The 16,275-nt window shown below is 38.5% G+C and overlaps 1 protein-coding gene across 3 annotated transcripts in view; it reads right to left on the bottom strand.

The window, feature by feature from the left end:
• Positions 1-3,761: 3,761 nt before the first annotated feature.
• The window catches only part of adamts18 (ADAM metallopeptidase with thrombospondin type 1 motif, 18), a 54,048-nt gene continuing 41,534 nt past the window's right edge, over positions 3,762-16,275 (bottom strand). For all 3 annotated transcript variants that reach the window (XM_057346313.1, XM_057346322.1, XM_057346331.1), the window contains 5 exons: positions 10,430-10,634; positions 8,402-8,596; positions 7,723-7,968; positions 6,956-7,127; positions 3,762-5,991 (listed from right to left, as the gene is read on the bottom strand). In XM_057346313.1, the coding sequence (XP_057202296.1) occupies positions 5,873-5,991; positions 6,956-7,127; positions 7,723-7,968; positions 8,402-8,596; positions 10,430-10,634 (937 nt within the window). In that variant the 3' untranslated portion in view covers positions 3,762-5,872. The remainder of the gene's footprint in view (positions 5,992-6,955; positions 7,128-7,722; positions 7,969-8,401; positions 8,597-10,429; positions 10,635-16,275) is intronic.

Below are 16,275 nucleotides of genomic sequence, written 5' to 3'. Positions count from 1 at the left end.
ACTTCCGATTAAATATCACAAAGAAAACGAATGGAGTTTTGTAGTGAAAGGAGGAAACATCCGGATTTATTTGAACAAGTTCAAGCGGCAAGTTTCAAATTCTGTTAGCGTTTGCATTATGAATGTTGAATCATATGTTAAGTTAAAGGTTATATTAAAATAAACGTCCCTCTTTATGCTAATCCAGTCAAGTGTCCTTATTAACCATTTAATGCTTTTAAAACTAATGGGGTAAAATAAATCGGAGGACATGATGGGGTTTACAGTACCTGTTTTATATAGGCCTATCCGAAATCTACGTGCTAGAAAACAATAGATGCATGACTAGCAATGTGTATGTCTTGGATAGATAACTCTATTAGGTTTAAAAAGCCAAATTTAAAATAAAGAAAAATCTATCTGTTGCATTTATTATTATTTTAATATACAGTTGCCTTAATGTAAGTAATCTTGTGTAAATGCAGTATAAAACTGAGGTTTGTTTTAATATTGCATATGCATGTTTTTTCAGTCAGTTGCCTTATTGAAGTTTATTCCATTTGTCTTTTACAGCAGCAGACTGAGGAGGATGTTCATCAGCATGAAAGACCCCAGTGAGCACACAACAGTTTCAGCAACAATTAACTTGTATACCTAATGCATACAAAATGGCATTGCTTTTTATACATTTATATTAACAATGAGCTTTATTAATAAAATTGTGTTTCAATTAGCATGTACTGGTGTTTTGCTTTGGTACCGAAATTGGTACTGAGAACCGTGGAATTTTACTGGTATTGTTACCAACTACTGAAATGTTGGTACTGTGACAACACTACCCTCAATAGTTCCAAACAAATCCGTGCTGTCAACCTATTTAAATGGATTTTAGTGAAACAGATAACAGCAACTATATTTACATACTTTTTGCTAAATATATTAGCACATCGTGTACACTGAATACTACGTTGTCTACATTTATAGCAGCATTTTTTCTGGGGAGTAATATGAATATAAGATCTATGAATATAACATATATCCGCCAACTCGCTAAAATGTATAAACATGCCGTTATTTCACCAACTGTACCGCAAATGCATTTGGGACACATTGAAATGAATGGGCTTCAGTGCAGTGTTTGGAACTATTGGTTGCTCCATGATACGAGTTACTTCCGCATTCCATTCTTCCAACGGATGTCTATGTGAGTGTCATAACTCTGTTTTTCAATGGCTCTGGGCCAGGCCTAGTCTACTTCTATGACAGTTTGGTCATCTTTCATCTGTCATCGCTTCTGTCGCCGCATATCGCTCTACGAGTGCCGTTATTTTGCATAAAATATAGAAAAGATGCCGTGCACAAGTACGTACACCTTAAATGTACCTGTTGGTTTATGCTTGGAGTACATGGGAAACTTAACCGTGACTATAAAAAAATACACATTCTCGCTGCTGTCTGGATTTATAATACGGTATGCTAAATGTACCCCATGTTTTGTTCAAATGTTCATTCATTGGTGTTTTCAGATTTTCCTATCTCCGCTGCGTTTGCGCGCTAATACATGAAGCAGCTCAGCGATTGGATAGAAGTCAACTCTACAGTCAAAAGTGTTCCAGAACTGTTTGCTGTCAAACATTCTTCAAAATGTCTTCTTTTGTGTTCAACAGAACAAAAAATGATAAAGTAAATTTTCCTACTGTGGGAGTCAATGGGGGGCAAGATCTGTTTGGTTATAAGCATTCTTCCAAATATCTTTCTTTGTGTTCATCAGAACAAATACATTCATACAGATTTGGAACAACTCGAAGGTGAGTAAATGATGACAGAATTTTCATTTTTGGGTGAAGTACCCCTTTAAAGAGCCGATTGCTGCATATGCTATCGCATACTTTCATATGATACGTTTATGAAATCAACCACAAGTTTACATTTATTATATTTATTCGTTTAGACGCTTGTATTCAAAGTGACTTACAAATAATGGAGTATTTAAATATTCAACTGAACCAGCATTTAGCGCTTCTTTTTTGGACAAATTTCAGCTTTTTCAGTAAGTTAGATAGTAGGCTGTTTAAATATGGCTGAAATCACCGCACAACAACTGATGGTAATTTTGTCAGACCACGTTGCTGGTCTGGTTTATAAAAAAATCATAAAATAGTCAATACCAAATGAGTTAATATGTTGCCATCCCTAATTCTTGTTTACATTCAGTAGACAGGCGTGACTCCTATATTCCATACAGACATTTGGGACATTTACTGTAGCATTTAAAGGTCCAGTGTATGAAATTTGCGAATTGCAACCAACGGCTCACTCCGCCCCCCCTCCCTTTTGAAGCACTAGGTGGCTGACACAGAACTATGATGTCATCGTGTTTTCGCTTCTTTGCTGAAGGAGATAACGTATTTTACAAAATGCGCTCTGTAGAGCAGTTTGTCCGGGCTACTGTAGAAACAACATGGTGAATTCCATGCAAGGGGACCCACGGTGTATGTAGATAGAAATAACGTATTCTAAGGTAATAAAAACATAACGCTTCATTATGTACTGTATAAAATATTGTATTTCTATCAATAGATCCTCCAAAAAATTACACATTGGACCTTTAATGTAAATGCAGTTGTCACTCTTTATACTTTGATTCATGTCAGTAGAATGTGATCCTGTACATGTCTATCTACTGTTTGCAGTCAGACCGATGGGGCACGGAGGAAATGGCTTAACTGATGATTGAAGATATGTCTGGACAAGATGACAGTTATCACTTTATCTGAGAGCTGAAAAAGAGACAAACAGAAGGTGAACAAGAGAGTGCTTGTGGCCAACGCCCTGTTAAGATGCTATTAGAATGCCTCAGAAGTGAGGGGTGCTCCAAAGAAGCATCATATAGCCATAGCTGAAGTGAAAGAGTAAGAGAGAAGAGAGAGACACTGTGTGTGTGTGTGTGTGCGTGCGTGCGTGCGTGCGTGCGTGCTGTGCGTGCGTGTGTGTGTGTGTGAGAAGAGAGAGATATGGAGTGCGCGCGCGTACGCAGTTGGGAGGGAGGGAGCACGTAGAGAAACAAAGAGAGTTTGCGGCATGCACAAGAGGATATAGAAATGCCACAGACGTGCTTGGTATTCAGTCTTCATAATCAGTGTCTGTTCATCGAGTGACACGGATGAGGAACTGCTCCTTTCTCTTACGAGTCTCTCGATGCTGTCAGAAATTATCACAAATAATTGTACACAAAGGAAATTAAGAAATATGACAAAAAATGACAAATGCCTGCATATTATGAGGAGGAAAAGATATGCAAGAGTGTCATGGGAGGACTTAAGCAAACTCTCTGTGATTTACTAGGGCATTTAGTACACACAGGAACATTTCGTCTGGAACAAAAAGAGAGGGGGGAAATGAATGTTTGGGGTATTTAACATGTTGCAATTGGCTTGGAAACATTATGACTTGCATGCTTTTTTATACTGTATTAGCTTATTATAATACTGTATGTCCTTAGTGGCATCTTTGAGGGGCGTTGCTTTGTTTATGTGCATGAAGAACAAGTCTGTCTTTGCAAGAATACGCAGTAGGGGAGTAGCTTATCCAAAATCCACTTTCCTTCTGGCTTGATGTTCTTTGTAATTTTACAGTTTTTTGTTGTTGTGGTGACAGCATATCATTTTTCATTTTTTTAAATTTTGCAGCATTTCCATCCGTCAAGCACTATCTCTTCTCTCCTTACACAGAAAAACAATCTTTCTCGTGCATGTGCAATAGAAAAAGCATCACTAAAGGAATTCAGTAAATCAAATACTTTTAATTGTAAAACTTTCAGTGAAAGCATTAAATATTACAGTTATAGTGTGCTATTATAAAGGCAGCTCCCCTCAAAACAAACACTGTAGCCCAGAAACTATGAAGACATAATAAATTACACACTTTTTCCATTTAGACAGTGATGAAAGACATCGCAAAACAACTCGTCATTTGTACAACATACATAAGTAATGACACGGGTAAACAATGCATTTACGTTTGGTCACAATCAGGAAAACTTTTAAAGATGAGTAAGCAACAAACATAACATAAAAGGCTTCTACACGTTTCAGCAAAGTTATATAACAAGAAATAAACTTCTGAGTGTCATTTAAAATGTTTCAGGCAAAAGAAAAGGGTACAGCACCCTGCAGTGCAAAATCTACTTTTGTAGTGACCTTTTGCACTTATTAGTATATGCAAATATGCCTTCAAGGGACTGGGGATTGGTAATGAAGTGTTAGGAATGCAATGAGGACAGAATCAGTGCCGGGTGTATCTCTCAAGTCCCGTCTGCTCCAATGTTTACTGTTAGAGCACTCCTAGCCCGAGAAGGGCTCTGGCCCGTCTTACCTGAACCCTGTTCAAAGATTACTAAGGTGAGGACATGAGAATTTGTAGTTCAGCTTTTCTGCCAAGCACTAGCCCTGGGCACGTACAACAGTAGCCCAGTGGACCCGAGTGCAGTCCAGACAGAGACGTAGAGAAAAAGAGGAAGGAAAAGACAGATAGAGAGGATGAGACAGAAAGCACTAACAAAGTAAACTGAGATGAGGTCCCAAGTCCCGAGAGGTTTGGGTTCGTTAGCTGCACCTCCTCCAGAACATGACACTCACTTCTGCACACTAATTGGTCCCCCCAAAGTGACTGAAAGCAACTACTCTACTCTCTCTGACACACATCTGGGACGAGCTCGGCCCTCTCGTACATCACGTGGGAGACAGCGCGGCAGGAACTGCACACAAATTACACACACACCGGGTAAAACACACACAAACTTAGTTCATCCTCCATTGGACCCACTACATAATTTAGCAGAAACACTGATCTTCATTAATGATAAATCTATCTTGCCTTCTCTAGTCTTCTGTGATGATCAGATGGGATTAGAATTGAACCTTACAGCAGACGATATCAAGTCGGACAAGTTCCACTTAGATTATGTGAGCATGTTAATGTCTCTTTAAATCAAGCGGAGATCTGGATGCACTTGACCGGGGGATTTAGACCATTGTCTGAAAAGAAAAGGTTAGTTTGTAACATATCAAAACAGATTTGACAAGAACAGTTTATAGAAGAAAGACTGCACTATGTAAGCAGTGAGTTCCAGTAGCTCAAATGGTAAAGTATTGCACTAGCAAGCGTGGGTTTGATTCTTGGAAAACACAGATGATGTGTATGCATTAAACCGCAAGGTGCTTTTGATAAAAGCATCAGTCAAATACATTTAAAAGGTGAGGAAATAAACACAAGGCAGCACCACTGACCACTATGGAATGAGAATGTGCAATGCACTTCCTATTGCACCAAAAACACAGATTCACTTATTCATTAAATAACTACAGGAACAAATGTAGCACCTCAGTTACATACTGAAGAAATGTCTGGGTGTGCAGGGAGACAAGGTTTTGTTTGGAGCTTGAAGAGCAAACACAAATTCTACAGTACTTCAGACACAGTCGCACTTTACACATCACCCCGAGTGATTTCAATGTTAACCTGGCATTCTTCATTGTAATACATATACGATGTCCTGGAATTCTCTGAATGGCTTTGACTGACAGTCCAACTCAAAAAACGAAGATGTTCTGCAGTCTGAAGAACTACAGTACAATTCCAGTCATGAGTCACTGATGAAGCCAAAAGCAGGTGTAGTTTTCCAAATGATTGAGTTTGGCTCTAACAGAACTTTAGTTCCTCTCCAGTCTTTCGTAATTATAACGTCTCTTAATTCAGGAAACATGTTCCATTGGAATGCCTTTCTTTCCCACATCTCGCAAAATCAACTTTGTCCATAGTGGTCATTCTTATCGTAATAAGTACAAATCTCAGAATGAGTGGGGAGGCTCAAGGGAGGTGAACATCATTAGCTTTACTGTCGTTTGGTGGAGCAGGACTTGCAGCATTGTTGACCGTAGAATTTGTGATTGCAAACACCATGCTGAGGCACCAGATGACACCAGCTGAAGAAGTCAATACAAGGCTGATCTTCTGTGGAGGGAAAAGCACATAATGATTGTTATTCATTTTTAGCCATAAAAACAAGTGTGTCCACTCAAACACTAAATGTTAATGTTTAAGTACTGTTTACTCTGAAAAGAGACAACGTGTTGCAAAGCACTTGGAAAAACTGCACCGGCATACTGATAAGACCCTGACCTACTCTCTGAATTTCCAACTCAGCTCTCCCTCTAGAACAAACACTTGTCTATAAGTATAAACTCTGTGGCATATACTATAGAAGAACTTTTGAAGTCTTTATAATGTTTTTGTTATTTTAATTATTGTGTAGGAGACATTGACATCACACATTTCTCATGGTGATTATGATGTTCAAACGTTTTGCTTTACATTCTAATGAACTATAAACAACATTTACATTTTTGTCTGGTTTTGAATCTGTTTTTTTGCAACATGCAACTCCCACTGTGGCATTAAATCAAGCAAAAAGTAGAGCATTAGAAATACTTAACCACTTTGTTTTTACCACTACATAATGAATGAATAAATAAAAAACACCACTGGTGTTTATCAAGATTGATAATTGCATATGATGCATTCGCTATTATTATATTTTGTTGCAATCAGAATAAAAGTTATAAATTAACACTGTGGTAGATAGATTAACATTATATTTATCCACTTGGCGTAAGATTTTAACCAATGTGACTTGCAGTGCATTCAAAGTACATATTTTCTCATTAAGTGTTTTCCAGAGAATGTCGATGAAGTGACGATCTACCAATCAGCCTCAGTAGCTAGCGGATGAGATAAGAGCGCTATGTCCTTCAAAGCATTATGTATACTGTTTGTGAGTTGAGATAAATAAGTAAAGGTGAGAAAGCTCATGGCTGGTAACCAGAAGGTTGCTGGTTTGTTCCCCCAAGAATTAAGCAATAGGTCATCACCATCGTGCTCCTAAGAAAGGAAACGTATTAGTCAAGATAGCTTGTACCTTCACGTGAGGGTGAAGGAGGTGGGACTGGAGCTGGAGCAGGACAGAAGTGTGTATTGCAGGCCTGTGAGCTTATAGGTTTGTGATGAGGTAAGCAGCCTACTGAAGGACGCCCCTGTCTCAAACACTGGACGATACGTGTCTGCACCCCACCACCACAAGATACCGTGCACTGAAAGACAGAACAGGAAGATCATAGGTCTGGCAGCTTATCAATTGATATCATTATCAGGTATTTTTAATTATAAGAAGATTGACTGGACTAAATGTGCATCTGAGCTTGTATGCCAGCCAGAAAGGCTGGTTCACCATGTGTGTGTTTTTTGGGGGGGGTTAGCAATAAAATGGGTGTGGGTAACATTATTTAATGTGACTGGGCTGTTTTACATTCTATTACAAACTACACATAGTCATACCCAAACTTTTTAGGGGTTTTAAAAAGTACCCTAATGTTTAAAAAAACTGTGCTTTAAAAAGTTGCTACTCAAGGCCCCCAATGTAGAAGTAAAATAAAAATGATGTTTCTATATTTATACGTGTGAACATTTTATGTTTCTGTGTAATTCATGTTATAGCAAATAACAGGACAGTATCTATAAAAAAACAGAAATGCAATTCAATAAGAACCTCCATTCTAAAAAAAGACTAAACTAAACATCCCAGGGTTTCCCATCAGCTTGAATGTGCTCATTCTTCTGCATGTTTTATGGCTACAAACTGAACAGCTCTGTTGATCTTGATTGGTTACGAAAGTTTGTTGTGCTTACCTGCAGCCAGGGAGATGAGTACCAGCCCGGGTTCATTGAGGTGCCGCTCTTGTCTGGGCTAAGCTGAAGGAGTTGAGGCGTGGGCTCTGGGCAGGGGCCATTATTACAAGCTTGCTCAAGCTCTGTTTGTGGTTTATGCAGGTTCCTGCACCTCCTTGTGGAAAACTCTGTGTAGCCTCCTTGGGAGTCTTTCTCTCCACAGCGCAGCTCTCTTCTCTTCACTCCGGCTCCACAGGAGACCGAACACTAAAACAACAAGAGGAAGCGCAATCAGATATTAACCTACATATATATGCACTCTTGACAAGGTCACTGCATGCTTCCATAGCAATGGCTTAACAATTCTGTGTAGAGTGAGATACAAATGCATAATAGGAAGAGAGACAACGGAAAGGACCCAGCTGTGCCACTTATCTGCATGACTGTCTGGAATCAAACGGTTCTGGAGAACTTGGGATCTGCATACTTATGTTTCGATGTCAATGCACAGATGTTATTCTAACCATGTGCACACATAATATTGTGCATTTTAGATGTCATGTGTTCTGTTAAGTAGCGATTGGATTAAAAAATCGTATTCATGCATCAGAGATAAATGGGTGAAAATATGTGCATACTGCATAAGAACTGTTTTGGTATGTATCTAGGTAACCTTTGATATTCCTATGAGGGGGCTTACCTCTCCCCAGGTGCTAGTTATCCACTGAAGACGCTCATTCTTGGGGCAACGGCTGAGCACACAGGTCTCCTGGGTTTTGGGCTTCAGGTGTAATTTACACATGCTGTCAGGTACCACCCCAGCCCTGGCACCTGGATCAGTGCTCCTGCAGAAAACACTACGCTTCTTCAGCCCACGCCCGCAGCTCTTAGAGCACTAGAGAGAGAGAGAGCTTTATTAAATCTGTAAATTCACAAAAAATCTTTTACACTATATATTAAATGTTCCAAAGAGCATAAAAATCTACCAATTGCAGACCTCAATGTCATTACAGTATTGGTAAGAAAATTGAAGTTCCTTAAACAACAACAAAGAGCATTTATACAACTCCAAAGAAGCATTTATAATCTGTCATCATTTAGGATAAATTAATTTATCGTTCTTATAAACATCACTAACACAAAGCACAAATTAATCTGGGTCTACTAAAACTGCACACTTGTTCATCTTTGTGTTTTTGTATGTTTGTATGAAACCAAATAAAACAGTCATATCTTGATTTAAAGGGGGGATTTAATGCTGTTTCATGCATTCTGACTTCCTTACAATGTTAAACGTGTTGGCTTCTCATGCTTAACATGGTCAACTTGTTAAAAAACGAGTTGGACGTATGATGTAGTATTTCTGTGCTTGATACACTCCCCTAGCACTCCAACTTGTTTCTGATAGTTTTTTATACTGTAAGTCTGGATCCCTGTTTCGTAACAGGGATCCTATTCCTTTTATTTTGCAACTCTCCCAGAAAAGCTCGGCAAGGCGAAAGACAGTTAAAGCCCACCCATGCGCCAACCGACGAGCGATAGTAAGACCCGCCTACCATCAAGATTGTCTAAAAAATGCCAGACATGAACTTCACGCGGTAAGTGAAACTAAGTCATATGTCTGTGTTTTGTTGGCAATCGGCGCGTAACGTTACATGAATAATGTAAAAAACACGAAGGGATTAATGCGATGATTGTGTGCTCGTGCTCTAGTTCCATCCCTCCTGCCTGCCTCCAGCAGCTCGTGTCTTTCCGGAAATAATCATACAGCTGTATCTGTCTTTTATAAATGTGCTCAATCTAAATACTCTTAGAAGATATGACGTATGCAATACTACTGTATAGGTACTCTAGATTAATATGACATTGGCAGAACAGCGTGTGTAAAACCATCTTTAAAAGACCTTTAAAAAGATTTTCAAGAAATGTATAAGAAAGAAAGAAAGCTAATAAACAGAAAAAGAAAGTTACTCTTGTGTGGTTTGTGCACTGTTAGTTTAAACATTTTAAAGGTACAACAACATATATGAACTCTAGAGACAGATAGAGGGAACTCACTCTGTCCCTTAGCTGGAATTTAGTCAATATCAACTACTGCATTGAAATATTCTCAAATATCTTATAAACTGTATGCAAAACACTGATTTATTATTTAGGAAAATATTTAATATGACAACATTAGGAAAATCCCCATTCTTTAGTGTTTTTTTTCTCACTATCAGGTTAATCAATCAATCAATCTGGCCTTGAGCTTGCATGAATTTAAAGGTGAGTTTACAACAAAACTCAGGCAATAACTGCCACAAGCCATTCAACTACACAGAGCATTTAAACCAATTCATAAAAACAAGGAAAACAATAGAATAAAACAGTTCTTACAGTACACAGGGAACAGATCCTTAATCTAAACAACAGAATAATTAAAAGTTAAAACAAGAGGAATGAAATATGATGTGCTACTTATATTTGAACAGCAGGGGGCAGTAGCGCTTCAGCACAAATACAACCTTTTTCTGATATACCGTACTAAGCATCTCAAATCCTCACCTAACCTCCTATGTAACTAGTTAAACACACAATAAATAAAAAATAAATATGACTCAAATACAAATACATATTACTCAAATGCAAATAAATATGACTCAAATAGAGTTTGATTTTCACATATATGTGAATTTTGGTTTGTGATATTTTGAAAAAAAAAGATGTTATGTTTAGATGAACACACCTGTGACCAGGAGCCAGTGCTCCACTCAGGAGGACACGCTTGTGTGTTGCATGGCTGAAGCTGTGCTAGTGAGATTACTGGACACAAGGAGGAAGCTGCCACCTCCTCCCGCTGGTACGTCACCTTCCTCATGCAGCGGATGTTTCGCGTCTGCTGCCCACCTCCACATGTTCTGCTACACACTCCCCATTTACCTGTGGTCCAGCTGTCAAAACAACACACCTGTCCTTTAGAGAATGATCGAGCAAATGCAGATGGCATAGACACAAGTGCAAACACACACATACATTCAGGAAGGCTTTCTTTGAACAAAATGTGCCTAATGTGATTATGTAATCATTAAAGTTACTTAAAAACACCTGAATTCAAATGCAAATGATTTCCGCAATCTACACTTCTATTGTATGTACACAAAACCAATTCAAGTCGATGGGTGCCGGTTAACAACATTCTTCAAAATATTTTATTTTGTGTTCTGCGGAAGAAAGAAAGTCATTTTTGAAATGAAAAGAGGGTGAGTAAATGATGACAGAATTTTCATTTTTAGGTGAACTATTACTGTAATACTTTGAAAAAGAAACAAGTAGATAACTGTGAGCATTCCAGGATTCTGTAATGAATCCGTTTTATTGCAGTAATGTGATGAGTAACAGCTGTGATGAATCAATGGCTTCCTTCAGAATAATCACAATATGTCCTATTTGGCCATGGACACTTCCAAAAACCATTTGAGATATTTAATGTAACAGTGGCCACTACGACCAATCATTCAGAAGAATCACTGACTGCTTGTGCAGTCAGCATATGTCCAGGGTTTGAACCGCTCTTCTCCAGTGCTGAGATAGCAATGCTATTCCTGCTTCTCTTGGCTATGGATAAAATAAGACTTTAAAATAGAGCTGGGCAGGCCAGGGAGAGATTAGAGAAAATGACAGCTCTGACGAGAGTTGCGGCCACCACAACGGACAGGCGCCCCGGGTCGAGTTCTTAGAAGACCCAGTTCCACCCAACCACCAGACCTGTGCCACAGACCTGAGAAAAATCCTTTAATTTTCTCTCCAACCATTGACAGATTGGAGGCATAAGGCTAAGCTACAATTTTCATTGAGGAAAGAAACGCAATCCATTGCGCGATGTGCCCTCTCGCTCCCACTTTTCTCTCTTTGCCACATAAATGACAATGTGTCAATGGTCAATGGTTGCCTCGCTGCAAACCAGTGCTGGCTCTGGTTTAAATTTTGTATTTCGGGAATCCTTTAAAAAATCACATATTTCAAGCCATACAATTAGAGAAATTGAGACAACATTGTGGACTGCTTCATATTTCCTGATACTGCCTGGCATTGTCTACGTGTCTGCCCAAAATGATGCGGCCTAGAACATACTTGCGTATGTGTGCATACTTGTAGGCATGCTTGTGGAGCGTTCAAATCGCTCGATGAAATTTAAGCTACCGTTGGTCGTATGGAAGGACAAAGGCTGAATTTTTAGCACTCGCTGGGGAATGGTTTTGGTTTGGAAGCATTTGTCAGTTTGAGAGCACTGAGAGAGCCATCTATTTTCCTAAACACACTCGGCTTTCTGCATTTTCTCGCTAAAAATATTGGTTTCCAAAAGCATGTGCATTAAATATACATAAGACACAACATTACATAACATGAAATGTAAGGAAACAGTTTGTTTTTGCTGCTTGGTTTTATAAAATTGGACATTGTTTCTATCTTGAATTATGAGATATGAAACAAAAAGAATGGGAATATACTGAAAAATATAATCCAATATTTTAAATAATACATTTCCATATATTGGAAATTTCATATATAGTATATAGCCACAGGAAAAATTAAGAGACCATTTTCTGTTTTTTTTATTTACTATTCATAGGTATGTGTTTAGGTAAAATTGTCCTTTTTTTCATTCTGTAAACTACTAACAATATTTCTACCAAATTTCAAATAAAATATTGGGTCTCATTCACTAAGCATGCGTAAACATGCGCACAAACGTTTTCACGAACAAATCATGATTCGCTAAAACTTTCGTACTAAAATTTATTCTAAATATAAGCAAAAAGATAGGAACAGCCGAAAGCACACGTAAAATCGCAAAAATCGCTAGTCTCTTTCTTTCTCTGTCTCTCTCTATGACAAATTGACAAATTGTATGTTTCATAATAGTTATACGCTTAGATGTATATTTAATTTTTAAATTATTTCATCATATACAGTGAAAGAGTAAGAAAGGCGTAAAGATGTGCGTATAAATACGAAAAATCTATGCAATTATTAGTGAATGAGACCCATTGATTCTATTTGCATTTATATAAAGAAAATTAAAACTGGAGAAACAGGTCAAAATGACAGAAAAAAAAATTCAAACCAAATTCATATTTGCTTTTAAGCAATACAACAGTAATATTTGTACATGTATTTAGGAAAAGTTCAAAAAAAAAATTCAAAGTTTTCTAGAAATTCTGATTCAATGAAAATTTGGAATGGTCTCTTAATTTTTCCGAAGCTGTATACAGTATATATGTATAGATAGTGAAAAATATATTTTCTTTGTGTAAGGATGGTGAGCATCCCTGGAGCTGTCCCCACATTAAAGGGTGCTAGCTGGAGACAAAAACGGGAGAATGCAGAGGGCACTGCAAAAGTCTTTAAGGCATGTGCATTTATCTCTTCATGTCATGTTTTGGGCAAAGGAACCAAGTTGGCCGCTGCAGGGCCCGGCTCGTATTTGAAGTCACCGCGCTCTACGCTTCACAGAAGCAGCAGTTTAGACCGTGCAGCTGTGACTATGTCATCAGAATGAGTCCTGCAGGCCGTAGTCCGGAGATTAGCGCTTGATTCCTGGCTGGCTAGACGGACCCAATCCCCATGGGGATGCCCTTCTGCTCCGTAATAAAACATGGGCAGACATGTCAACACTGGAAATATTTGCTGGAAAGATAAGCAGAAGCTCTTTTTTTTAATGCATGCCTATACATTTTCTGGAAGAGTTTCTAAAGGCCTATTTATTTTCACTAAGACTTTTAGAGTTTTCCTATTTTCAGCATTCATAAATCAAAGCAAATAATGCCTCAAACAAATAATGTTTCGGGAGTTGATATTACAAATTTAAGCCTGTGATGTCATTTAATATGGGGAAACAGACTCTGCGTACAGTGGGGGAGGTCATGAGTAACTGTGGGATTTAAGACCTGTCTGTCTGAACACAAAACACATTTATGACCTTCACAGAGAGAAGAAAATCCGTCTTGAATGGTGGGAATTTAATGAAGAGAGAACCTCAAAAAATAACACAGGGCTACTTAGGATTTTTTCAAAATTTTGCCTACATGTGAGCTCTTGACTCTATTGTGTGACCTGGCAGTAAGAAGGATGATGGTGTCATTGAGTTGTGATGCCAACTGGAAGGAGACTGAGATTACTGGTAATCTCTACTGGTAATCTAAGACCCCCACCCTGCCCACTACAGCGCAGGAAAAGTTAGTGTTATTATGTTACAGACAGACATTGTTGGTGATTGGACATCCAACATCACAGCAGACATGCTGTTTTGCTGTCAACCCTGTCGTTGTTTTAATTTTCCATGTGTTATTGGACTATTCATCAGACTTTGAACAAGACAAGCTTGTTGCTTTAAGGAAACGATCATATGTTCTTAATTTCCTTTTCTTTAGCATGGCCAGTGCCCACACATCACCACTGGTTGCAGCCAGCATTTCACACACAACCTGATGATTTAAGGCCTGTGTGAAATAGAACGAGAGGAACGCCAGCAAGGTTAAAGGAGACATTTGTTATCTGAGTGCCAGAATGCCGTGTCAATGCCTTTCACCACAGTGAGTGAGGGATGCTGGGTATGTAGATGCATGAGATCAATAAATCAAGCTTTAGGTGAATCAAAGGCTGTTTTCGAAGGAATAGCAATAGATGCTCAAAGATGGACCAGCAGATTGACTTTGACCTTTGGTTTTGAGCAAATCCCTTTCATAGGTAAAACTGTGTCCTTTCCCGTATCCAGATGCCAGAGGAGGTGACTGACACCTAAAGTGTTTCATGAAACCATCAGTGCTCACGGTACAATGTCTCTATCCAATGCATTCATCATCTTCTCCACAACATTTCATTCATTTATCATCCTCACATCCAAGAATAACATTTATCTTTTTCACTCACTTCAATGTAAATATGTGGGAGTCTTTAGACTTCAACTCCTCCTGAAATATATGTGAATTATTCACCCTGTCATTCAACATACTTGCCTTTAAGTCAATGGGAAGACAAGACAAACTTAGAGGAAGAGTCGTTTTGTCTTTGTGTGCCTATTTGTGAGAGCTGGTGTGTACTGTATACAGTGTGCGTATAACTCTAAGAGGGTGTGTGTGCAGGTTTGTGATGCCATTTTTGTAAATCACAAAGCTTGGTAAAAATGGTAAATGGGCTCATGAATCTAAACCTCAAATGCCATAATTAACTTTCTAAATGTTTTAATAATGTAAAACAACAAGGTTTTTGTTAAGATTAGATGTAGAGGTAAGTTAAGGAGATAATGTAAGAACCATTAAAGTGATAGTTCACCCGAAAAAAAAAAAATCTGTCATCATTTACTCTCTTGTCATTTCAAACCTGTATTACTTTCTTCCACAGAACACAAAAGAAGATATTTTGTATAATGTTGGTAACCGAACAGCGCCAACACCCATTCCCTTCTGATGTATGGACACAAAACCAATGCAAGCGAAAGGGTTACCGATACCGATAACATTAAAAATGACCATTTATCGGCCGATACCGATATGGCCGATAATTTATTTTGCATCCCTATTTCAAACCTGTATTACCTTCTTTCTCCCGCACAACATAAACAAATATATTTTGAAGAACGTTGTTAACCGGCACCCTTTCGCTTGCATTGGTTTTGTGTCCATACATAAATAATAAAATTTAGGGCGATATATTTTATAGCCGATAAATCATAAATCATTTCCTCTTGTTAAACTTCTTCAGCTGCACGCTGCTCACAGTTAAACTACATTACAGTACTATCTTTCGTGGTGATCATTCGCTTACTGCTATTAGCGAAACATTATTGATGTAGGTAGAGTATGAATGTGTAAATTATAGGAACAAATGCATATTGTTTGAATCAGACTGCTGTCTGAATGCTTTCTGTCTTGAGACCTGTTAGACATGTGGCTATTAAGAACATTTTTCTGGGCTGCTCTGGAAGAACATCTATAATTTGTTTATTTAATAAAAAAAAGTAGGCTCGGTACATGCTTTTCAGGGAAAAAAAGAGAACTAATAGTTATGTTTCAAATAAAAGCAGTTGTCCACATTTTGCCTTTTTTTCAGTCTTAGGAAATTTTATATTAATATTTAGATACTGTATATTGGCCAATATATCGGTTATCGGCTTCTGTCATGATCCTGTCCTTCTTGACTTGAAATTCCTAGTTTTGTGGACAGGGTCATGACAGTACCATGTCTTGTGTGTTATGTCTTGGAGACACGTGGCTGTTTGTTATGACATTGCACCACGTGTCTCCTTGTCTCGTGCTTTGGCCCCGCCCCCTTGTTTCCCCGTCATTGTCCCATTAGTGTTTCATTCCCCTCACCTGCCCCGTGTAATCTTCCCGTTAGTGTTTGATTCTCCTCACCTGCCCCTTGTTAACTTCCCTCGTTAGTGTCCCCCTATTTAGTGCCCCTGTTCTCTGTCATGTTGCTGGTTCGGGTCACATTTCATGTTCGTCTCGGGCACCTGTGTGATGACCCTGTTCCCGTATTTTCCTTGCCCTGGCTGGTCCTAGCCAGCTGCACTCTGTGACTTCCCTTTGT

This window comes from Triplophysa rosa, linkage group LG1, assembly GCF_024868665.1.
Source record: "Triplophysa rosa linkage group LG1, Trosa_1v2, whole genome shotgun sequence".
In the NCBI taxonomy this organism is placed as follows: domain Eukaryota; kingdom Metazoa; phylum Chordata; class Actinopteri; order Cypriniformes; family Nemacheilidae; genus Triplophysa; species Triplophysa rosa.
The sequence above is the reverse complement of the archived record's forward strand: the minus strand, read 5'-3'. Positions and strand labels throughout refer to the sequence as shown.